Source organism: Diceros bicornis, chromosome 38 (assembly GCF_020826845.1).
Source record: "Diceros bicornis minor isolate mBicDic1 chromosome 38, mDicBic1.mat.cur, whole genome shotgun sequence".
In the NCBI taxonomy this organism is placed as follows: domain Eukaryota; kingdom Metazoa; phylum Chordata; class Mammalia; order Perissodactyla; family Rhinocerotidae; genus Diceros; species Diceros bicornis.
This window is the reverse complement of record NC_080777.1, coordinates 16,677,609-16,704,452: the sequence shown is the minus strand read 5'-3', so window position 1 is coordinate 16,704,452 and position 26,844 is coordinate 16,677,609. Positions and strand designations below refer to the sequence as shown.

General features: G+C 36.7%; 1 protein-coding gene across 1 annotated transcript in view; it reads right to left on the bottom strand.

Moving 5' to 3' along the window:
- Window positions 1-26,844, bottom strand: part of USH2A (usherin) — a 747,185-nt gene that overhangs the window by 427,144 nt on the left and 293,197 nt on the right. Inside the window, exons 21-24 of the mRNA XM_058533703.1 lie at window positions 14,655-14,785; window positions 4,667-4,793; window positions 2,345-2,446; window positions 69-248 (exon numbers count right to left, since the gene is read on the bottom strand). Of these exons, the coding sequence (XP_058389686.1) occupies window positions 69-248; window positions 2,345-2,446; window positions 4,667-4,793; window positions 14,655-14,785 (540 nt within the window). The remainder of the gene's footprint in view (window positions 1-68; window positions 249-2,344; window positions 2,447-4,666; window positions 4,794-14,654; window positions 14,786-26,844) is intronic.

Sequence of the window (26,844 nt, the reverse complement as noted above, 5' to 3'; positions counted from 1 at the left end):
AGATAAAATTATGCCAAAGATAGAAGACACATGCTAAGCAATGACTCATATTGATTTTAGAACCTTACCTGTTCCTAGGAAGTGGGCTCCCTCTTGTAATGAACTGGGGCATCCCTCCCATTTGTTATACACGTTGATTTGCTCTTCAGAACTCTGCCAAACCAGAGGCTCCCAAATAGCAGAGGGATTGTAATTCTTCATAAAATACACATCCTTGAGACAGCCCACAAAACCCTTTTGGATTATGTCTGCAGGAGTTGACAGATATCAAGAAATATGTATTTTGAAAAATTCTTTTTAAGCAACTAACTTTGTGTGTCATGAAAATCAAATAGGCAATAGCTCTCACTACCTATTTACTGCAAACCTCCTAATGATTCACATAAACATCACATAAACATCAGCTATGGTAAGTGGTAACAATCATAATGTTTAGCCTTGGTTCAGACCCATCATATTTGCAGAAACAGATGTTTATGCAAAAGCCTTGGTTTTATAGTAGTAGGAAGAATATTGTATTTTGAACAAACAAGGAGATTTCATCTGCTGCTAGTCTTAAAAATAAAAGTGCTATAACAAGTTTTAAAAGTAAGATTTGAAGGATGCGTTTCTATTAAATCTACATTTACAGGTTAGTTCCCTCATGAACCAATCTGTCATAGAAGTAATTCAATAATTTGATTTCATTTTTAGGAATCAATGTAATGTTAAGCTTAATTTTGAAACTCCCCAGACCAGGTAAATGGGAGGTTTATGAATATAGAAAATAAAGTGGTAACAGGAGGTTGGGAAGGAAAGAAAGCGAGTAAATGAGAGAATCAGAGAGAGAGCAAGAAAAAAGCAGAGAAGGAGAGAGGGCACATTCAGGTGAGGTCGCATTTCATATGGCAACGTCCTTACCGATCAGTGCAGAGTGTAGTTCTTAGCTGTTGAGTTTATGACTTGATTCTAGGGAAGGCATTCACCAGCAATCATAGTTTTACAACGTCAATTTACACGTACAATGTGAAATTATTTATTTGTAATGGAGGTATGTCCTCTGCAGGAAGGGGAGGGTACTTAGTATCGGAGTATGCTCTCCTGCTGGTGCCTGGATGTACCATAGTCAAGTAATCTCTCTCTGTCTCTGTGTGTGTGTGTGTGTGTGTGTGTGTGTGTGTGTGTGTGTGTGTGTGTGTATGTTTTCAAGGGACTTCTCTACCAGTCTAAAGCAGTTGAATGAAAGCCCTCTCTACTCTAGAGAGATTTCTGAGGAGGTAACTACAATCAGTCATGGATTTAAATACAATCCTCTCCAAAATCCACTGAAAACTTTTTATTCCTTTTGATCTTCTTCAGTGTGATTCCCAGAAGACCACCCCCATCAACAATTTATACTTGTCTGGGTTCTAGTTTATTTGTAATATTTATCGAGTGACATTTTACTTCCTGGGAGACATCCTCTGCTCCTTGATGAGGACTTGGGAAACCACCCTAGAATCATCAGCAATGTATTTGGAAGGGTGATTTTTCTTCTGCCTAAGGTTAATTTCATTCAAGTTAGTTTTTATTCATTTCATTTTAGAGTTAGTTTTTCTCTCCTAAAAATATAGGAATTACTTTGTTTGTGCCTCAATTATATCCTTTACAGCATTACTGGATTTATCTATTTATAGGTCTGTACCGTCTATTATGGCAAAGACCACATTTTACTCATCTATAGATATCTAGGGACTGGTTTAATGCCTATCACATAGTTAGTACTCAAGGAATGTTCTGCACCCTATTTAGAGTATAAATCAAGCTCACAGTTTTCCATTCCTGAGTTGTTTCATATTCAATTTAAAATCTTACAAAAATTGACCCATAATCCTAAAATAACATACCTTTGACTGAAGGTATGTTATCGACTAACATATGACTAACGTATAATTCATTTCAGCAAAAGTTTAATGAACTAATTTTTTCTTTTTTGCTAAGGAAGATTTGCCTTGAGCTAACATCTATGCCAATCTGCCTCTATTTTGTATGTGGGTCACCACCACAGCACGGCTGATGAGGGATGTAGCTTTGCTCCCAGGATCCAAACCCACGAACCCGGACCACCAAAGAGAGCACGCCCAACAACTACGCCACGGGTTTGGACCCTGAACTCTTTTTATATATCAAGAACTGGACACTAAGAATTTAAATGCAAGCAATACACGGTTCCTAAATGACCTGAGGACATTTTTGACATATTGATATGGGAAACACAGCATGAGATAGAAAATATTACTATTATTCACACATTAAAATAATGTAACTTAATTCTATTCTAAATTTTGGGGACAACACATAAATTCTACACCTTTACTAAACTCACCAGGATCCTTCCTGAGGATGGTATAACCCTTCGGCAGCCCTCCCACAAACACGCCTGTGTTTTCTCCAATAATAGTACTACCATTTGGGGTGGCCGAGGAACCTGTGGAAAAGGAGATGAGAATTCCAACTTCAGCAGGATAATCTATTTTTACTAATTCAACAAATGATTAAACTCTCCTCTGGGCTTCTAGACACCACTCTTTCTTGGTTCTCCTTTTATTGGCTACTTTTCTTCCCCAGTTCTTCCTCATCACCCCAACGTCTTGATGTCGGAATGACCTGGCCCTCCTCCCTTCTCAGATATCTTTCTTTCTCCACCTACAGGAATGCCCTAAGTCCTCTTGAGGGATGAATAGAGGGGTGGGCACTCATGCAAACTATCAGGGCCAAAGACCAGAAGAGTCCCCGACTGTGTTGAATAACAATGCAAATTTCCTGTTAAGTTTTCTAACTCCATCCTTGTTAGAGAGAAGGGGGATTTTTTTTTTTTCCAGAGCCCAAACCACTCTAATTAGCCCTACTTACATCTGGTCCCTTGGCTTTAGATACCATCCTTAGCTGACAACTCCCAATTGGTATCTCTAGTCTGGAACTCTTCCCTGAACTCAGACTTGTATCCAGGAGCCTGCTTGATATTTCCACTTGGATGCCTCATAGACTCATAGACTCATAGACTTAATACATTCAAACTGAACTCTGAACGTCTCTTTCCAAATTTGCTTCTCCCACTGCCTTGTCCACCTTAGTGATGGCAGCTACCTTCTTCCAGTTGCCCTGGCCCCAAACCTGGCAGTCATTCTCCATGTTAGTGGTTAGCAAATTCTTTCTGTAAAGGGCCGGGTAGTATAAATTTTAGGCTTTGTAGACCAGCCTCAAGCAGCCTTAGACAATGCATAACAAATGGGTGCAGTTGTGTTCCAACAAAACTTTATAAAAACAAACATGAACTGGACTTGGCCCTCAGGTGGTAGTTTGCCAAACCCCGCCCTACCTCAATCAAATCCTTTTAATTTAACATTTACAATATATCCAGATTTCTCGTTATAGCCACTGTTACTTCCTGGTTCAAGAAGCCATCACTTCTTGCCTAAATTATTTTAGAATTATTGCAGAAGTCTATAAACTGGTCTCCATGCTTCCGCCCTTGTTTCCCTTAAAATTTATTCTCAAAAGAGCAACCAGAGTATTCCTTTTAAAGAAAGAAGTCATATCATGCCACTTCTCTCTCAAAGTGCTCCACTGGCTTAACTCTTTGCAAGTGAAAGCCTACAAGGCCCTATACAATATAGCCCTAGCGGTCTCTGTGATCTCGCAGCCTACTGCTAGCCCCTTCATCCCCTTTTTCCACACTGGCCTCTTTGTTGGTTCTTGACATACTACGTAGGATATGTTCCCACCACAGGGCCCTGGCACCTACTGTTCCCTTGGCTTGAAACACTCTTCTGGATATTTGCCTGGTTTACCCTTTTACTCCCTTTAGGTCTCTGCTCAAAAGTCACTTTATCAGAGAGGATTTCTCTAACAGTCTTTTATAAAATCGAAACATCCCCTCCCCAATACACACACAGATGCACACACATATACTCTTATCCTGCTTTATCATTCTCAGAATGTACCACTATTTGTTTATTCTGTCTCCTGCCTCTCTCCCGCCTAAAATGTAAATTTTTCTCTTTGTATCCGGAGTTCCTGGAGCAATACCTGGCACATAGTACGTGCTCTAGAAAATTCCATATTTCCTGACTGAATTAATAAAAGCCTGCATCATCATACAGGTACTGTAACTGTTGTATAATTACATGAGGATGGGAGATAGGGGAGGATGGAAAGAATACTAAAGTTAGAATTGCAAAGACAGGATATGTGCCCCAAGAATGCTGCCTAACAACTTTGTCAATTGGGAAAAGTTATTTACCTTTTCTGAGGCTCAGTTTCCTCATCTCTCAAATGCATATAATCATTTTTTTTTATTTTACTTTCTTTGTCTTCTGGAGGTCAAAAGTAACATGAGAGACTTTTACATAAGTGAACTTTCACATAAGTAAACGCCCTTGCAAATTGTAAAGAACTGTAAAAGATACAAAATTGCTCCTGATGACTTTGTTTTTATTTTTGCTTTACTGAAACCCTGCATAGATGAGAAAATGGTTGCCAGACTTCATCATTTTGGGAGCACCACAAAGGCAAATTCAACAGTAATTCAGATGAAATTGAGTGGATATAAAGGTGAAAGAAGAGATATAGAAATATAAACAACAGGAAAGTATAGTAACATCAGCATATCAAAAGAGCCATTTATATATATCAGAGAAGTTCTTACCTGTATATTGCCCATCGAGTGTGATTTGGCCAAAAGCCTGATGCCTAACAGCAATTATTTCATGCCATTTGCCATCACTATATTGTTTACCATCATCATTAGTTGTGGTAACTTCCACTGAAGACCCCTAAAAGAATGAATGAGTGAATGAATGAATGAATATATGTGTTTACTTACACATACACATGTATTTGTATATTTGTTTAAAACAAATTTCAACCCGATCCTGACGCAAGCATGCACACATTTCAAACAGAACTCAAAATTAAAGCTGATGTTTAACATCATTCTGGCTCTTCTGTGATGTACTTCTGTCAACACCACAGTGATCAAATCTGAAAAGAATTTGTCTTTGGAATAAGAATCACTTATGAAGACGCTTGCATTTTGAGTACCTATATTCATCAGAAAGGTAATGAATTTTCTATTCTAAAATTTTAGATTTTAGATATTTTGGCAGAAATATGAAAAATAGAAGAATTTAAAACTAATATAATACTATTCAATCAATATTGTTCTGAAGATAGGAAAATGTCTGGCAAATTAGTTTCTCTTACCTTTACTACACTACGAGTAACAAGAAGGAAAGAGATCACATTAAAAATTAACCAATTATTAATACATTGAACATAATAAGTGTTGTGGTTAAACTTAGTACTCAATGCTTTGTAGTCTAAACTCTAGCATTTATTCTTTTGCCTAGGGTAATATTATCATAGTTAAAAATGAGTTCCTAGGTGAATGATACTAGAAAATAGCAGATACCAAGGATAGAGATTAGCAAAAAGGAGGTGGGGGTAAGGAAACAGGTAGAGAAGTAGAAGAGAAACCTTCCATCTTAGTCCTTTATAGTCTGAACACTCTTTCAGTGTGTATCATGGTTAGCACGATATAGGATGGCTATTTTTCAAACAACTAAAAAATTACTCTAAACCTTCTAAATGAAAATAAATTTCTTTCTCAAAGTTGGTTCTCTTAGCAATAATTAACTTCAATCCAATAACAATTTTTAAAAACCAAAAATGATATTGGGTAAAATATTACAAAATATTTTTTTAATTACTTGGAATGTTTCACCAAACTCTAATAATTTGGTAGACTATTTTTCAAAAAGAGAAAACTAATAATTATCCGATGTCATATGGCTGAAGATTTACATCACAAAAATGCAATGTTAATTATACCATCTTAAGTAAAGCATTTCTGTTTATATTTCCCTAAAATAGTTTCAGAAATATAACATGTCCATTCTACACATTTAATTGGCTCCTGTCAGCCCTCATACAGAGCATGACAACACGTATGACATACAGAATTTCATATTACCAAAAAACAGCTTTTAATTTCCCATGAGCATGAGTGGGTTGCTTCTCATGTGAACAATATCCCAACTTTTATAGACAACTCGACCAGCTAGAAAGATGACCATTTGGTAAAGTCCATTTTCTAGTCCTTGAGTTTTTATAAGTTGACTTTCCGTGTGTCTCTTTCCTCTATATACTTTTTTATTTTCTTCAACCCTATTTCAACATTTTAATATTTTACAAACACACATTTCATTATCGTAGTTTAATAATTAAAACCAGAACTGGTGTCATGCCCAATTAATGTGCCCTGGTAGCATGCCCATTAGTTTTTCCATTAGTGAATTCAACAATACTAATGGGATTACTAGCATGGGATGCTAATTGGGCGTGACATAAGAAACTGGCTTATTTCTTAGCATACCCTTGCTAATGATGAAATTAATGAGCATTTTATTAAATGCTGTCTCATCAAAGTGTACTTAGTTAGCGTTAAAATTGTTACAAACGATGCTGCATTCTAAAGATCAGGTGTCTGAGTAAGTGGTTCTTCATATTATGTTTGGCAACAATCTGAAGCATTAATAGTTCTCTACATCAGAAATCACATTTATTGGAGACAAATTCAAGTACATAACATACAGCCAGGCTCAGTATGCCAAATTTGCTTTATACTTAGAGGAACTTAGCATATTATTCTTTGATTATCATGTTAAGATTATTTTCCCCCAGCAATATTAAGAGAATAATTCTGTGATCCATTCTGGTGTCATATCATGCAGTTTGTTCTTTTCATTTGGAAACTATCAGATGTGTTAAACAGGTGCCATTCAGAATTGTGTGAAAGGTTTCACTTTCACAGTTTCCTTCTAAGTGAAATCAGAATGATATGTGAATTTCCTGTTAATGTCACTGACCACAAAACATTTAAATGATAACAGTGAGTCATTATTGGTCAATAAAATATCATCTGAGCATGGATATGAAAATTGAAATTAATCAAAGAAAGAATGGGAAGATTACAGAGAACTATTGAAGACGTAAAAAAATACAGTAATTAAAAACTGGAGTAACTTTTCTTCACTGTGACTCTTAACAATGGTTCCAGTGGTTCCAACTGTTTAGTCCATAATAGGCAAACACATATCATAATTTTAAATATTATTTAGAATCTTTCCGCCTTCCCCTAAATATTTAATCAGGCAATGAATTGGATAGTTGGAAGGGAAACTGAATAAATTTTTACACCTATTGCCTCTATGTAAGATTATATTATTACGTAAGGAATTTATTAATTAGTTTCTAAAGATATTTTAAAAATAAGTGCACAATGACTTCAAGTTATTCTGAAACTATGTGCTAGACAGTAATTTTAAATTCCTACAATATGCTCTTTTCACAAGTCAAAATTGAATTATTTTGAATGGAGTCAGAAACAGTAATTTAAAAATAACCATCAGTAAAAGTCCAAGTATCTAACAAACCAACAAAATAAAACAAATAGGAACTAAATTTTTAAATAATCATTAAAGAGCTGGAAATCTTATCCTAGAAAATGGGTAATTTTCTTCAATTATGAGTAGTATTCTACCAACAATTATCGAGCCAGTCAGTCAGCCAATCTGCCAGCAGATATTTATTTATTGAGTATCTACTAGGTTCTAAGGACTGTGTTAAGCCTCAAGGATATGTTTGTGGAAAAAAATAGACAGAATTTGCCTGCACTAGATTGTACAGTCTGATCAGAAAGACACTTTAAGCAAATAACTACTTGTCTGATGAGTACAATAAGGTGTCCATTAGACAATCCTGTCTCATTTAAAGACACAAGGAAACAAACTGGCTTAAAGTGGTATCTAAAGTATTTAAAATAAAAATAATTTGAATGTCAATGGAAGATATATGAAATAAACTTCTAAACTTCTTTAAACCTGGGTAGCTCTTCTTTGTGCAAGAAGCTGTATTTGTATTCCAGCCCAAAAGGAGAACAAACAATCAAAGAATATTCCAGATTTTCTCCATTCCTCGGTTTCAACAATCCTTTGTCTGAAAATATGGGGAACTTTCATTAAAAAGTTAGCAAATATGTCCAGTTAACCTGCAGTAGAGTATAAATTCCTTGGAAGTAAGGAATGACATAGTCCCGGCTGGCTTGAGCTCATTGTTTCATATAGAGATAGCATCATGACCCATGAGCACTTAGTGTATATTTTGAATAAATTCAATATATATATATAGAATAAATTGTCACTTTCATGAAAATACAGATAACTTTTGCCTTGTGGAGAGTTATTATTATTCCAGATAAAAATGAACTTGTCGGGCATCATTAAACCCTCCCCATTCCCTTGCTCCTCCAACTTCTGGCTATAATAATTTTATTAGTACTTGGTTGGCCCCCATGAACTTTGTATACAGATTAGGATTCGGGTACACAGGGTAGTGACAGGGCAGCTGGGAAAGTGGGAAAGCAATGGCCCTGATGAGCACTCTAAGTCATTGTCTGAGGGAGAAGGGTAGGGAGGCAGAAACGAAGGGCAAGGCACTGTGAATGTTTCCCTGAACTCTGTTATCGTGGCTTACACCAGCCTGTCCATCCCATCATTGAAAAGGAGATGAAAATGATGAGAGCAAGAGAGTTTTCTGGCAGCCATTCTCAGGGTCATGACAATACTGTGGCTGAGCAGACTTAAGCATCATTGAACCCCTTTACCTTCCTATTCTGCAGGGTCTTAAGGTATCCCATCCTCAGAAACAGATGCAACACTGTAAAAAGAGATGGCAGTTAAATAGGTTTTGGTACCCATTCCAGTGTGAGAGGAAGGAGGGTTTCCCCACACCAACGAGCAAGCAACGCTCCAGGACACCAGCTGGGTGTCCTACAATCCAACTCAATTCTGACACTATCCACCTGGAGATAGCATCAGATTCCACAGGGTAAGGGCTCAGTCCTACAAGACAGACTTTCCCCAACTTCGGACGCCAGCTGCAAGCCCAGGTCATGACCTGTGCTTCTGACTGACCAGCTGCAGATTGGAGATTTCCATGACCTCCTCCTTGGACTTCAGACATCACTCACAAGTGCAGGTTGTCCTGTACTTCTGACCCACTGGCTATAAATCAGAGGTTCCAAAGACCCCCTCCTTGGGTTAGACTAATTTGCTAGAGTGGCTCATAGAACTCAGAGACATTTTACTAACTGGATCACCAGTTTGCTCTAAAAGGATATAACTCAGGAACAGCCAGATGGAAGACTGGCACTGTGCATAGGGCAAGGCATGGAGAAGGGGTATGGAGCTTCCCTGTCCTCTCCTGGTGCACCACTCTCCCAGCACCTTCACATATTCACCAACCTGGAAGCTCTCCAAACCCAGTCCTTTTGGGGTTTTATGCAAGTTTCATTACATAGGCACTATTGATTAAATTATTGGCCATCAGCAATTGATTCAACCTCCAGCCCCTCTCCCTTCATGGGAAGTTGGGAGGGTAGAACTGAAAGTTTCAACCCTCTAATCACAGGGTTGGTTCTCCTGGCAACCAGCTCCCATCCTTAGGAGGGGTCCAAAAGTCACTTCATTACCATAATAAAAGACATCTTTGTCACTGTCATGACTTAGGAAATCCCAAGGGTTTTGGGAGCTGTGAGCCAGGAACCCTGGACGAAGACCAAATATATATGAGATATATTTTGGTTATCTGAATGACTAAGTATATATTTGTCTTATAAATCACAATCATGCTTCAGACCTGGTGAAGGCATTTTTGGATTCATTCTGCAAAGACGTTGCCCCATGTTTGGATTGTGTGCGTGTACACACACATTAAATACTCAAAAACTGTGATGAACAACCTATGCCCAGTGTACTATTACAAATGTAGCTTTGGGACGTGCATTGTGATCTGGAATCACACTCATAGACCCTAGTATGGACATTTACCATTACGAGACCAATATAAGTGTGAGGCAGCTTGAAACCACCACGGCACATGGTCCTGGGTCCTATCACTTTCTCCTCTGTCCAACTCTAGCAGAGACTCTACTCCAATCGTGGGGGAAGGAGGTCCAGAGGAGAGGAAGGCAGGAGTGGCATGCTGTTCCTTTCTCATTTCTGCATTCCCATTGCATCACTGCATTGCACAGTGCCTGGGGTACAATAAATTCTTAACAAAATTTCATTGAATGTAATAAACATAATGCAGTGCCAGTTCTATCACTAATCACTGTGGGACCCTAGTTAAGCCTCTTCATCTAAAGCAGGACGAAAACAATACCTACTTCAAGTGGCAGCTTCAGGAATGAAAGAAGATAATTAATGTGAACCTACTTTGTATACTTTAAAAACTCTATGAATAAATGGTTTTAAGATCAAGGTTTTCCTCCATCTTGCTTCTTCTCAAATATCTCCAGATATTAACAGATTAAGAGCGGGAAAAAGCAGAGGCAGATTTTTTTTTTCTCATTGGCAATCTTCTATTTTACTGTACTGTTTCCTTCCTTTCTTCTAATGATTTTTGTTGATTTTTACAACTTAGCATATCGGGTCTTTTTTCACCTTGTTAATTTGGATGTTCTGTGGAACATTTTCAGTCTATTAGTAACTAATTTCTTTTTTCACATTTAAAATCAAACATTTTTGCCTACTTATTTTATGAAAGTAAGACACCTATATGATCTATTCCCTTACCCTCTCCCTCCACTGAGTTGAAACCTTTAGAAACTTCTAATTCACTCATCTTTCCTCTTTCTTCAACTCTTAGAAATTTTAGCACCGAACAATTATTAGAGGCTTTTTTTTTTTTGGCCTTTGCTATATGTCTCTTCTATTTCAAAGATTCTTATTTGGCACTGTAAAACACATTTCTTGTCACTCTGTCGTTAAATATTTAGGTTGAACTTAGTAATACTAGGTTTACCACTGCTTTTCCTTTTCAACTTTTTGGACTCTTTTTTTTTTTTTTTTTTGCTTTCTTTTGGTCAGAAAACTTGCTGAAATGTTTCCCTTCAATATGGTACATGGATGATATTTTATCTGAGCCTCTGGAGAGCAACGAGCATTTTTCTTTCATGTTGAAAAGCAGTATGGTATTGTAGCTAAAATCGTGGTCTTTGGAGCTGGATGGTCTGGGTTTAAATCCAGGGTTGGTCGCTTATTAGCCGATGCCTTTGGGAAAATTAATTTAGCTATGACTCAGATTTTTCACCTGTAAAATGGGCATAATAATGAGATAGAGATGGCTTGAGAGACTCTATGTCTAATCACCCCCCCCCCCATCTTATTCTCACAGTGTGCTTTGGAGAAAGGCTTAGAACTGCACATAGGCAAGCTAACCAGTAACCAGTCAGAAACCAGTAGAGAGAATGACTTGTTAGCAAAATATTTAAGTCCTCAGCCCAAACTGTTCCTTCATGTCCTGATAAGAAAATGACTAATGCTTTCTTAGATTCCCCAAGAATGTCACATTCAGCAGTACCGAAACTGTTGTCTACGGAGAGGCGCCTAATGGTCTGAGGTCATTCAACACCTGACACTCCTGAGACCCCTCCCCAACCCCGTTTGCCTTATATAAGTTGTTCCCAAATCAGTTCCCCTTTAAGATGGCTTTTTTTTTCTTTTGTGAGGAAGATCAGCCCTGTGCTAACATCTGCCAATCCTCCTCTTTTTTTTTTGCTGAGGAAGACTGGCCCTGGGCTAGTATCTGTACCCATCTTCCTCCACTTTATATGGGACGCCACCACAGCATGGCTTGACAAGCAGTGTGTCAGTGCGCACCCAGGATCTGAACCAGCGAACCCCGGGCTGCCGCAGCGGAGCGCGCACACTTAACCGCTTGCGCCACCGGGCTGGCCCCTAAGATGGCTTTTTTTTAGGACAATAGTCTGCCATCTTCCAGTCAGCTAGCTCATCGCTTAATAAAGTTTCTCCTTCTTCACCACCTTGTCTCTTGATGGATTGGCTTTTGTCTCACGGCGAGCAGATTGACCCCTTGCTTGGTATCAGTAAGAGTAGCTATCTCATAGAGTTGTTGTGAAGTTTAAGTGCGTGTGTATTTACCTATAGAGAGAGAGCACTTAGACTAATGGCTGGCACACAGAGATCCTATAGAAGCACTAGCTTTGCTTAATCTTGACAGGAACTTGATGAGTCCTTTCAATAAATTTGTAACCAGTTGTTTCTTAAATCAGATATTCTCTCCTATTTTATATTTCATGATTTTCTCGCATCCTTCTTTTTCTTGTGAATGTGTTTTTGTTCTCTTGTTTAATTTCTTCTTAATAATATTCATAATACCCTTCATTTTTCTTTATCTTTTCATGTTTTTGTTATATATTTTAAGAGATTTCTTCGACTTTATCCTCTGACCTACTAATCTGAGGCTCAACAGTGTCTCTCCTCTAATTAATCTACCTAAGGTTTTTCAAATGAAATATAATATTTTTAGTTCTGTAATTGAATCAACTGATTCAAATTTGCTGATTATTTTTTGGATTATTTTCCTGCAACTGCCATCTGCTTTGCCTTCTGAGACAGTTTCTTCTTCTTCTTCTCTCTCTGGCTGCTGGATCTGTTTGGGTGTGATGCCATTTCTTTTTTGCTTACTAACTGCCCAGTTATTGGCATCCCTTTAGAAGTGGCAATTCTAGGGGACACCCAGAAGTCCTTGTGCCTGAGGACCTACAACGTACCAACCAGACCATTATCAGGCCACTGTCAAAACACCAGGAGTAAACTTTTATTCCCCTGGTCTTCCAGTTGCCAACATGTGGCCTTCGTAAAGCAGGAAGAACTCAGCCTTCCCCTTGAGTTCCCCTGTGGGGGATGATGCTCTGGGCACGATGCTCAGATACACCTGGTCCAGCAGGCCTTGCCTTTCCTCTCCAAGGTGAGCGGGCCACCAGTGTATATGAAGTTGTGATCCTTACCCAGAGCTCTTGGCCTGCGATCCCAGATGTTCCTCAGATACAGAGGGGAAAAGTCGTGCCAACTTTCCAATGTAATGTTAAACATATATTTTGCAAGCGTAACTTATGACTTAGATCAGCAGTTTTAAGTTGAAAAATTGAGAAAATGGAAAGTCAAAAAATCTTTGACTTAGTCTCACTCATTTCTCACTTACTCACAGGCCCAATACAGGGCTTACTGTCAAATGCTTACTAATATTTGTTTAACTAAAGGGAAGACAACTGCTCAATGGTTTCCCACTGCCCTTAGGAAAAATTTAAACCTTCACATTTGCTTACAAGGCCCTAAATGACTTAGAGTCTACCCAGCTTTTCAACCTACCACTGTTCTCTCTTCTCCAACCATATAAGATTCATCTCAATGTATTGAGTATGCCATGTTCTTGTTTCCCTCAGGCACTTAACATTTGCTATTTGCTCTGCCCGAAAATTTTATTCCCAGCACCTGCCCTCATCTTCCATCAGTATTTCCTCTGTCCTGCCCTCCTTCAAACACATGTCCTCTCATACAGACATATACTCGTCCTGACCAACTTTTCCTCATTGTTTTGCATCTCAGTTAAATATCACATTTTCAGAGAAGACTGACAACTCAGAAACGAGAGACCTTTCATTTCATGCTGCCGTAGTACACAGCATCTCGTACTTCTCTTTCATAACATTTATGAACATTTTAAATTAATTTTTACTATATCCTTTCTAGATTGTTCATAAGGGCATGGTCAAATTTAACTTTAAAACTGTTGTAAGTCTGAAATATCCAGCATAACAGTATACCTAATAGGCACTTGAATATCTGCTGGTGAACAAATGAAGAAATGAAGAAAGGAAGAGAGAGAGAAAGGAAGGAAGGAAAGAAGGAAGAGGGAGGATAAAGAGAGACATAATTTTGCTCTCAAGGCAAATAAAAATAGATGTATTTAAATTTATTTAAAAGTTTTAATCTTTATTATAAGGTAACTGTCGATGTAAATAATCCATAATCAACCTATAAATCAAAATTGGGGTGAGTTTATTATGAGCCAGGTTTGAAGACTATAGCCCAGGGCCTTCCTTCCCAAGGAAGGAAGGGCACCAAAGAAGTGGGGTGTACAGAGTGTTATATTCCATCTTGGAACAAAGAGCGTATATCACATACGACAGGAAAATCTCTTTAGCTACTGTCACAAGATGCTTAGCTTGCACAGCAGATCAGTGGTCAGTAGGTCAGTGGTCACAAGGTGAGCACAGCAAGTTGGTAATTAATCCTTAGTTTCCAAGATGAGATGCTTATCCTTAGAGAAATGCCAATATGGGGGGAAGCTACATCCCTATCTTTAAGGGCATCAGTCTTGTCTTTGGGACATAGTAAATGTTTAAAGCAGATGTACAATGCATGCTCAACAGGCAACATCAGGCCCTTTTGGAAAAACAAGGTCAGGCCGAGTTAGTTTTAAACCAAATGGCTTCCTCATATACTTCAATATACCTATTGCTTTTCATTTATTTATCATAGTACATGCTTGTTAAGAATGTAAATTGAAAGTTAGCTCTGCTATTTGAGCTGTGGGCAAGTCACATAACTTTGTAAGTTTCATTTTCTTCATTGGTAAAGTGAGGATAATAATAGTGCTTACCTCTAAGTTTTTTGGTGAGGATTCAGTGTGAAACCAGAAGCACTTACCTTAGTACCTGGCACCTAGTAAACTCTCAAAAATATCAAGTCTCATGATTACTCATTTACCTGAGGATCAAAAAGAAAATAAGGACGTCCATTCTTCAATTGAAGTGCGAAATACTCTTCCTGATTGCCGGGTGATGCCGCAAAGACAATCAAACCTTCAGGCACCCTTGTTCGAAAGCTGGCCTTAATGCCTGGTGAGACAAGTGCAAGCAGCACATCGGTGCTGGGGTTTTGTTGATTCTTCCTGATAAACGTACATTTACTTTCATTATTATTTATGATGTAGTGAACACAGTCAAGGAATTATACACAGCAATGTACTGGGATGGTCCCAGCCATTTGGTTTTAAATATATCCCATTATGAATGCCGACCTGTACTTGGAAACTCAAGCCTGCACTCCCACTAATCAATATATAATGAAGTTTAAATTTATGCAAAACTCATCAACATAAAAAGACATGTTGTCAACCCAAAATTGGACACTCAGAGTATCAACATGAAAATATTATCAGAGCCATAAAAATAAATGGGTTTTTGACATGAGTGAAAGAAACACAGGGGGCCTTGTTTAAAATACTTATGAAGTTTAAAGAATCAGTCCAGTAATAGAAGGTAAAAGACCTGCCATGAAGTAGCCCAGAGAGCTAATTTTCTGGAACCACATTCTGTAACCAAATGGTCTGCAGCCTTCAGAATTTCAGGGTCTCCCCTCACCTTGCAGATCACTTACCAGCACTGCCCTAGACACACAATGCTCTTGTCTCACAGAAATTTCCCCAGCTCAGGAAGCCAGGGAAGCTGGATGGTTCCATAGATGTCTTCCCACCACCACCACGTGGCCCCACCTCCATTCTACCTGGTATCCCACTCACTCAGTGCATACTGTGTAGCTCTTCCTGTGTGTAAGGCATTCCACTCAATGTATTGAAACTAGCAAAGAAGTTTAAGAGGCATGATCTTTGTTCTCAAAGAGTTTCCAGTTGAGTTGGAAATATAAAATGTATGTGTCTTAACAGACAAAACATATGGTGAGATTTAACTAAGAGTTCAAGAACACACATAAGAATCGAATATCAGCTCAACAGCACAATATTGAATCATTAATGAATACGGATTTGAGTAGCAATACAGTCAACCAGAATTATGAAAGTTTGAAGAAAAGAGAGCTCTCTTTAGGCTGGGTTGGTAACCAAAAGTCCAATATAGGGAGGGGGATTTAACCTGGGTTCCATAGACTGCAACTATCTCAGGAACCATATCTCATTCATCTTTCCACTCCAGTATATCACATAGTATCTAGGGGTGCTTAGCAAGTATTTTGAGAGTCTAGATGAGGAGAAAGGAGGTGAGGGGTGCATTAGAGGTAAGGGAGACGATTTAGCATAGGTGTAGAGGCAGGACAATAGAAGTCATTTTGTGAGCACTGGACTGTCATTTTTTCAATGTGCATCTATGGAACATTAACATTTGTTGAATACTCTGCTACACACTAAAGAAGAAGAACTAACAAGCCAGTGCTACATATTAAGTTCTAAATGAAGAAAAAGACAAAAAACCCATAAGGAGTCTGATAAATGATACAGAGATATTTACAAGACATAATTTGATTTGAAGGGATTAAGGAAGGTTTCAAGGAGAATATGATGCTTGAGTTCGCTTTCAGAGAACATGAAGGACTGGGGGAAATTGTACAAAGACCTAGAGGTGGAAAAAGGATTAACAAAAGCTGGATGTGAAGGAGGGAGTTGAGAGATGAATCTGGAGAAATAAGCAAGACCGCTCTCAGCCCACATGCCATAGATTATCTGCCTTGAGAAGTACGCATAGGAGACACAGATGGAAAGGAAGTTTGTGTTGTCAGTATCTTTAGAGTGAATTTTTTAAATATCAGCAAAAGCAAGCCAGGGATGCAGCCTTCAGACTTTCCAAAGAGGCAACTCAAATTTTTCCTGGACTTCTTAGTTTCTGTGTCTTCATCTTCTAGGTTTTATGCTTTGGACTCTTTTTCAAACATACTTGTCCTACTGATTTTGACATTTCATTGCCTCACACTCTCTGATTCTCCTACTCCTGCCTGCTAGGATATTATGTTCTTGCTGTTAGACTCAGTACCTGGTCCATCCTGGCACCTCTCTCACTCCACAGAATAAGATTGTTCATCCCAACAAATCACCCTTCAATATTCAAACTCACTTGAACTCCTGTTACTAGCTTTATTACTCCCATTTATCCTACTAAGTGGACTGAAAAGGTTGAGCCACCAGATTGGAATTTATTCTACAGACTAAAGGAAGGCATTAAAAATTGGGTGGAGGAAAGGAATTGGATGCTCAAAGTCAGGATGGGGGCATCCAAACTAATGGTGGAATGTATGGAGGATACAGATAATTTAGCTACAGAGGAACTGGTTAGGATATCACTGTGCTTTTAGGGAACAAGAGGATAAGGATTTTAATAAAGACTGACAAGTAACTAAATGGATTGAAAGAATGGACTCTACATATTTCAGAAAAGACTAAATTAAGACATGTTGATATGACAATGTGGGGCAAGATGGTCAATTTTTTTTCACCAATTACTGAGGGAAAAGTGGCACTATTAACAGAAATAGAGAGGTCAGGTAAAGAAGAAACTATGGGGTTGAGGATATAAGTTCAGTTTGGGGCACACTAAGTTTATTATACTAATGATGTAAAAAAGTATCCATCATTTAGAAACAAGAAAGTAAATCTCAGAAGAGGAGATAGGGCTAGAAAATTAAATTGGCAATCATCTGGCAAGAATCCATGTCCCTGGAAGACAGATTGTAGAGAAAGAAAAAGAACCTTTGGGGGAAATGCCCTACATTTAAGAAAATTAAAGAATAGGGGCAATAATAAAGTTAGAACAATTGGGATAATATTGTAAACTGGAAGCCTATATATGAGAGAACCTTAAGAAGGCAAAGTTAGTCAACCGTGTAAACACTTCCTATAGGTCCAGAATAATTAGAACTAAAGAAAAGCTTACAGAACTTGTAATTACTAATCATTAGACATAATCTTTTTCAACTGAGGAGAATGGCCAGAGTCCAAATTGCTGGGTAAACTAGAAGAATCTGATAGTCACAAATATATATATATATATCTACATATATATACATATATATATATATATACATATATATTATATATATATATCTACACAAATATATATATATCAATAAGAAAAAGACAAATGACCTATTAGAAAAATGGGGGCAAACGGCTCTTCAAAAAAGATGATGTCCAAATGACCAATAAACATGAAAAAGATGCTCTGCATTGTTAGCCATCAGAGAAATGCAAAAAAACTAAACGTCCACCGGAATAGCTAAAATGAGATTGCAAATACAAACTGTAGCCAAATATGTAGAGCAACTGGAAAGCTCATAAACTACTAGTGAGAGTATAAATTGGTAAAACCACTTTGAAAAACTGTTTGGCAGTATTTATTAAGTGGTCCATATATCTTCTAAACGTATGCACGCCTTTTGATCCAGCCATTCCACTCTAAGGTATATATCCCCCTAAAATACATAGGTTCTGAAAGATATGCAAGTATGTTTATAGAAATACTTTTCATTATGCCATCAAACTAGAACTTACACAAATGCCCATCAGCTGTAGAAAGGATAAATAAGTGTGACACAATACAGCAATGAGAATGAACAAATTATAGCGTCTTGTAACTACCTGTGTGAATCTCACAAACACGATATTGTGTGAAAGATACTAGGCACAAAAGAATACATACTGTATGATCCCTTTATATCAAGTTTAAACCTAGGCAAAATAAATCTATGGTGTTAGAAGTCAGGATAGTGGTAACCCTGGCTGGGATTTAGAACAGGGCACAAGGCAGGGCTTCTGGGGGCCCAGTCGTGTTCTATATAGTAATTTGGGTGCTGGTTACATAAAACTGCTCAGTTTTTGAAACCTGTTAATCTTCACACTTACGATTTTTGCACTTTTTTTATATATGTTAAACTTCAACACAAAAGTTTGCCAAAAATTAATAAATATCAGAGTCACATAAAATTCACATACTATAGAACTATAAAAGCTGAAAGTGAAAATTCTTTATATTCCTACCTGCAACCCTCAGAAAAACTATTGCCAACAAATTTTCTCTTTACTGAAATTGGATTACATCATACATACTATTCTGCAAGCTAAAAAAATCTTTTAATAAAAATTATACATATTTTAGGTGTACTACACGATGATTTCAAATACATATACATAGTGAAATGATTACTACGGTCAAGCTAATTAACATAGCCTATCCTCACATAGTTACCATTTTTTTGTGTGTGATGAGCGCATCTGAAATTTACTCTCATAGCACCTCTCCAGTGCTCAATAGAGTACTGTTAAATACAATCATCACGTCTGTACATTAGATCTCTAGAATTATTCATCCCATATTAATTAAACTTCGTACCCTTTGACCAACATCTCCCCAGCCCCTGGTAACCACCATTCTACTCTCTGCTTCTGTGAGTTGACCTTTTTTGTGTGTGTGATTCCACATATAAATGAGACCATATAGTCTTTGTCTTTCTCTGTCTGGCTTATTTCACTTAGTATAATGTCCTCCAGGTTCATCCATGTTGTCGCAGATGGCTGGATTTCCTTCTTTCTCATGGCTGAATAACATCCCATTGTGTATATATACACCACATTTTCTTTATCCATTCATCCATTGATGGACACTTGGGTTGTTTCTATATCTTGACTATCGTGAATAAAGCTTTTGCAAGTTTTTTTTCACTTATTAACACATAGCAGATATCTTTCCACATCAGTTCACAAAGACATACAATTTTCTCTAATGACTAAATACATTTACTATAGTTTATTTTATAATTTTATCATAGATAACATTTAGTTCATTTATCATTTTTTATATTAAAAGCAGTACTGCAACAAACATTTTTGCTTGCATATTTTTAGTCTCTAAGATAAGGTTCAGTTGATGAGAGAAAATATTTAAAAATTTCATAAATATTGCTATATTACCTTTCAAAACTAATAATTGATTCACATGGTTTTACATAGTGTGAATGGCCATTTCGCAGATTCTAGCCAATAATGGACATTTCAAAATCTGAGATGCAAAGAATGAGAATTCAGTGTTGTTTTAATTCACTTTTTATATTATCGCTGATGGTGAAGTTTTCATATATATATTAGCCATAAAAATTGCCATATATTTTTCCTGGAGTTGTGCAGACAAATGTCTTTTGCCAATTTCAAAGGGTCTATTTATTTATTTTCACTTGATTTATTCTAGTTCTTTATATATTGTGGATCATCATATATCATGAATCACCATTCTCTGTCTCCTGGATTATTATAATTGTCTCCCCTAACTGATCTGCCTTTTTCCATCCTTGCTCCATGCCACTCTCTCCTACCACACATATGTACACAGAGTAGTCTATTCTAAAATAACAGCTAGAGTGATCCCATCAAAAGACAATTCTGGTCATGTCCCTCCTCTTTTTCGTGCCCACCAAGGGCTACTTGTTTTACTCCAAGTAAAAGCCAAAGTCACCACAACAGTCTACAAGTTCCTAAATAATCTAGTTTACACTATGTCTCTTATTTCCTATTATGCTTCGTCTCCCTTTCTCCCCTCTGGGTACCACAGTAATTGTTCTTCTCTCTGCCTGGAAATATCTTTCCCAGGTATCTGCATGGTTTGCTACCTCACCTTTTACAGGTCTTTTCTCAAATTCAACTTCTTTGAGAGGCCCATGATGACTCGTCTATCAACAATTATAACCACCCTTCTGCTTTACCTTTTTCCATTGCACTCATCATCTCCAGCAGGCTCTATATTTTTATCGTTTATTTAATTCACCTCCTATCTCCATCCTTTAAAATATAAACCTAGAACAATGCCTGCTACATTCTAAGCCCTCAATAAATTTTTGTGGAATAATTAGATGTTGATCCTTTGTCTATGTCCATGTTTCAAATATTTTCTCCTCTTTTGCTGTATGCCTTTTAACTGTATGTTGTTGTTTTTCACTATCCTATAAACTAAAATGAAAAGATTCAAACTTTTCAAATATTTTTCTCAATTTATTCTGGAATTGGTGCTTTAATTGGAAAGTACTTTCCTATCCACAAAATAATAAAAAGTAGTCTTTGATATTTTCTTCTAGCATATTCATGACTTTGTTTTAACATTTAAAATTTTAGTCCAGATGATTCAGCTTCCCATTGGGTAGCGATGGTGGCCTAATACAAATCTTTCCACATTTCCTCTAAAAACTATTCTGAGCAAGAAGGAGAACAAATACAACCACCCATAACCCAAGTCTACAGGGTTACTAGGAGACAGAGAATACTAAACACTTCAATATGTGAAGTAGAGAAATAAACATTCTAAACCAGTAGAGCCAGCACTAGAGTTCACACTGGAGTTGACAGTAAGATAGACATTGAATGGAAGAAAGGACAGGACAGCAAGGACCTAACCAAGGCAAAAATCACATAAAATCACCTCCTGAAAGTCAGTCACTTCCTGAGTGGAAAAACACTGAGAACGGACTTAAGCCTGCTGGGTCAAAATGCTGGCTACTGAGAAACTCAAAGAAGGAAGCCCAAAGGGCCCGAAGAAAGAAAGGACAATCTGTGGAAGGACTGCTCGTGGGGGACAGGGAGGCCACTTGAAGGAGCCATATCTCTTAGAGTGGAAGAAGGAAGCAAACAGGAAGTTATCTCTTCTACAGAAACAGAAGAGAATCAGAAAATACACAAATCACCCATAGAGAGCACCTTCAATAAAAGAAGCCACCTTTCACTGAAACAACAGCATGTTCTCTCTTGAACCAAGAAACCTACGAAGCCACCTCAAAACTTCATCCTAGCTGACATACCCTAGTTATTGCAGATCCAGCAAAATGTAAGACATTTAAAAATGATTGGAAATTATCAAGTAATATCCATATAAAGCTACTGTAAGAACAAAAAGAAAATGAGCACTAAAACATTTCAGCTGATGAAAATTCTTCCCTCCAAAATCAAGAGAGAAGGAAACTGTAATATAACTTTCCAGCGTGAATGACAGAGCTGCTACAAAGCATTTATAGACAGGAAAAAAAATCTTGAATCAGAATTTCAAAATCAGAGAATTGATTTGGATATGTAGAATATATAAAGATCCTACAACTCAATAAGAGCCAGCCTTGGTGGTCTAGTGGTTAAGATTCTGCACTCTCACCACCACGGCCCGGGTTCATTTCCTGGTCAGGGAACCACATGACCCGCTGTCAGTTGTCATCCTGTGGCAGCTGTGTGTTGCTGTGATGCTGAAAATTATGCCACTGGATTTCAAATACCAGCAGGGTCACCCATGGTGGACAGGTTTCAGCGGAGCTTCCAGACTAAGACAGACTAGGAAGAAGGACCTGGCCACCTACTCCCCCCAAAATTGGCCATGAAAACCCTATGAATAGTATCACTGTTTGATATAGCACTGGCAGATGAGAGGATAGCACGGAACAATCGGATAGGGTTCTGCTCTGCTGTACGTAGGGTCTCTAGAGTCAGAATCGACACACTGACAAACAACTCAATGATAAAAAGACAAAGCACCCGTGAAACGTGGGCAAAATGTTTGACCAGTCACTTGACAAAAAAATCCTGATATGTGAATACCAAGGCTCAGAAGAAAGATGCTCAATTTCATCAATCATCAGGGAATGTAAATTAAAACTACAATGAGATACCATGTTATACTCACCAGAATGGCTAAAATTTAAAACACCGAATTCTAGAAGTTTTATAATTTTAAACTTAGATTAATTTGTATGTATGATGTGAGATAGGGGTCAAGTTTCATTTTTTCCAGACTATGCAACATAATTTGTTCAAAAAGATTGTACTTTCCCCATTGAATTACCTTAACTCCATCAAATTTAATTAACACTGGAAGTCTGGGTCTATTTCTAATCTATTTGCCCATACGTATAAAAGTACTACAAAGTCTTGATTATTGTGGCTTTAAGTCTTGAAATCTGATAGCATAAGTCTGCCAAGTTTATTATACTTTATTCAATATTGTTTTGGAATATTCTAGACTTTTTGCATTTCCTTTTAACTTGTAGAGTAAACTTGAGAATTTCTTCAAAAAAGCTTGCCAGAATTTTGATTGGAATTACATTAAATCCAACGATTGGGTTGGGGGAAAATGGCTATCATAACAATATTTTGTTTTTTATCCATAATCATGACAAATATTTTCATTACTTTAGGTTTACTTTAATTTTCCTAAGTTATTTTTCAGTTTTGGGTGTAGAATCTTTTCACTTATTCTCTTAAGTTTATTTTTAAGTATATGTTTTAGATGTTCTCTTATATGCTACTTTTACATTTTTTGAATTGTTTATTACTAGTATATTTGATTAATTTTATTTATATTGACTTTCTATACTGCAGCCTTTCTGAATTCATCTTATTAGTTCTCGTACTTACTTAGAGATTGAACATAATCATGTCAACTACAAATAAGGACATTTTTCTTTTCCTTTCCAATTTTTATTCCTTTTGTTTTATTTTATTGCTTTATTGCAGTGGCTAGGACCATCAGTAAAATTTGAATGCTGACTTGATCCCCACCTTAGAAGCAAAGCATGCAATATTTTACTATCATGTATATTAGCTGTAGGATATTTGTAGCAGCCCTTTATCTAATTGAGGAAGTTTCCTCTATTCCTAGTTTGCTGAAAGTTTTCACTATGAGTAAGTGTTAAATTTTGTCAAATGCTTTCCAGATCTATTGAGACATGATATTTTGCTCTGATTCCTTTATTAATGTGGTGAATCATATTGATTGATTTTTAAAATTAATTCAAAACCTCCCCCCACCCTGGCCTTCACCTGCTATTCCTCCTGCAAGCCAACTTTGGGCTTTGTTGTCTGTTTCTATTTCATTGATAACTGATCTTATCTTAATTATCTTCTTATTTCTTATAATTTGGAGTTTCATTTATTCTTTTGTTAGCTCTTTCAATAAGAAATTTGGAAAAGCTTGGATCGTTTTCTTCTAAAATAATCATGTAACCTATGCATTTCTCTCTAAACACTACTTTAGCTGCATTCCAAAAACTGACATGCTGTGCTTTCATTTCTCAACTTTTAAAATTTCACATTTTAAAATTTCCCTTGTGTCAGGGCCGGCCCCGTGGCTTAGCGGTTAAGGGCGCATGCTCTGCTACTGGCGGCCCGGGTTCGGATCCCGGGCGCACACCGACGCACTGCCTCTCTGGCCATGCTGAGGCTGCGTCCCACATACAGCAACTAGAAGGATGTGCAACTGTGACATACAACTATCTACTGGGGCTTTGGGGAGAAAAAAAAAAAAAAGGAGGAGGCTTGGCAATAGATGTTAGCTCAGAGCCGGTCTTCCTCAGCAAAAAAAAGAGGAGAATTAGCATGGATGTTAGCTCAGGGCTGATCTTCCTCACAAAAAAATAAAATAAATAAATAAAACTGTTTTAAAAAAAAATTTCCCTTGTGATTTCCATTCTGATTCATGGGTTATTTAAAAATGAGTTAATTTTAAATATTTAGAAGTTTCCTAGATATTCTCATACTGATTTCTAATTTAATTCCATATGGTCAGAGAATATGCTCTATGACTTCAATCCTTTGAAATTTATTGAGACTTCTTCATGATCCAGTACATACTTTCCATGTACATTTGAAAAGGATGAGTGTTTTCCAGTTTGGGATATAGTGTTCAATAAATATCATTTAAGTTTGTTGATAGTGTTGTTTTTTTCCTATGTTTTTACAGACTTTTAATCTACTTTTTAAATTAATAACTGAGAAAGTCATTTAAAAATCCTCAAATATGATAATGAATTTGTCTATTTATTTTCTCCTTAGTTTGTAAATTTTGATTTATATATTTAGAAACTCTATTATTACATACAACACATTTAGGATATTTTCTTCTTGAAGAATTGGCTATCAGGGTGAAATATCTTTATTTCTGATAATATTACTGGTCTTGAAGATTACTTTGTCTGATATAAATATTGTCACTGCCATTTTCTTACGAAAAGTGTTTCATGGTTTATTTTTTCCCTGCTTTTACTTTTAACTGATGTGTTTTTAATTTTTTTATTTTTATTTATTTATTTTTTTGGTGAGGAAGATTGGCCCTAAGGGAACATCTGTGCCCATCTTCCTCTACTTTATACGGTATGCCGCCACAGCATGGCTTGACAAACAGTGCGTCGGTGTGCGCCAGAGTTCCGAACCAGCGAACCCTGGCCACCAAAGCGGAGTGCACGTGCTTAACCACTATGCCGCCGGGCCTGCCCTCTGACGTGTTTTTTAATACGTAAAGGAAATCTCTTGTAAGCGGTATATATTTGGGTTTTGTTCTTTTAGCCAGTCTGATCATCTTTGCCTTTTGATTGGTATGTTTTGTACATTAATATTCAATGTAATGACCGATACAGTTGAATTTAAGTTTACCATGTATTTGTTTTCTTTCTTATTCATTTATTTTTTTTTGCATTTGTTCTTTTATTGTGCCTTTCCTACCTTGTTTTGGATTAGTAGAGTTATTTTAATATCCCATTTAATTTCCTTTCTCATTTCTTTAGCTAAACTTTTTTAAATGGTTACTCTAAGTATCATCATATGCATTCTTAACTCATAATATCCTACCACTTTTAATAAATTAATACATTTTAAATAATAATTTATTAATAAATTAATACATTTTAATAATTTCTACTTTTATAAATTAATATTATACCATGTCACATATAAGATCCTTAGAGCAGCATATTTCCATTTCCCATCCTCCAATTATTTGTGCTCTTTTTGTCATAAATTTTACGTTTATATACGTTGTAAACTGCAGAATATATTTATATTTTTGCTTTTGCCAGTCAAATGTCTTTTAAAGAAATTAAGAAAAAAACATTTTCTATTTATTCACATATTTTTCATTTCCATTTTTCTTCATTCTTCTGTCAGATTTGAGTTTCTATCTGGTATTATTTTCCTTCAGCCTGAAAAAATTCTTTAGTATTTGTCATAGTTCAGAACTACTCATGATGTATCAACTCAGTTTTTGTTTACCTGAAAATGTCTTTCAACTTCACTTTTGAATAGTATTTTCATTGAATACAGAATTAAGGTTGACTTTTTTTTAAGTTCTTAAAGATATTCTATTATCTTCTGGCCTCCATTATTTCTGATGAAATGTCAGCCATAATTCTTTTCATTGTTCCCCTGTATGTAGTGTGTCTCTTTTTATCTAGCTGGTTTAAGTTTTGTTCTTTTTCTTTATCTTTTGTTTTCAGTAATCTGACTATAATATACCTAAGATGTATTTGCCTTTTTTCACCAAAATACATTTTTTCTGAGAAATAAGAAAGGCATAATACTCATCTCATATAGAACTTGTCCTATAATAAATGGGCCAAATAAATACAAAACACTATAAATGACACAGTTAAAGAAGGACATGTAATTCACAGATGTTACATAGCAAAAAAGTGACTAATTCTCTTAAAACAAGGGCAAAGTAGTGAAGAGGAAAGTTCACAGAAGCTGTGATGACCGAGCTGGATAGTGAAGAATAAATTATGATTTAGCATGTGGACAATGAAGTGAAGCACATATAGGGCATCTAAAGCCAAGTGCTAGATGTAGACAAACATTCATAGAAAAAGAAAGTGTAGCAGAAGAGAAGCATTTTCCTGAAGTTCTCCCTACTACTACCCCCCCATATCTCTTGTCTCATTTAGTTTAAAAACTATCTGCTGGAATTTAGCTTCTACCGTCTGCTTAGTGCCCCTTCTTTGTACTGTAGAGAGAAAAATCAAACCAAAGTGCTGAGATGAGGATGAAATGTATTAGAATCTGGTGTTATCGCTAAACTCTCCTTCAGATGCGTAACACAACCAAATCCATTGATCTTAATGCTAAGGATGTGGCAGTTAACGCATTTTCAAGTCCTGCTAGGAACCATATGAAATAAACAGGTATAGACTAACGTAAGAGTTATTTATTCCTGATATAAACCACATTATTTGACTTGCATTCAATAAAAACTTCTGATAGAATAAACAGAAAGATATGACTCAGTTAAAAAAAGCCACAAGAGATAAAAGATGCTTTATTAGACTAGTATATTAAATTTTTGGTCAAAGATTTATAAACAATCACTGACAACAATACAAACTA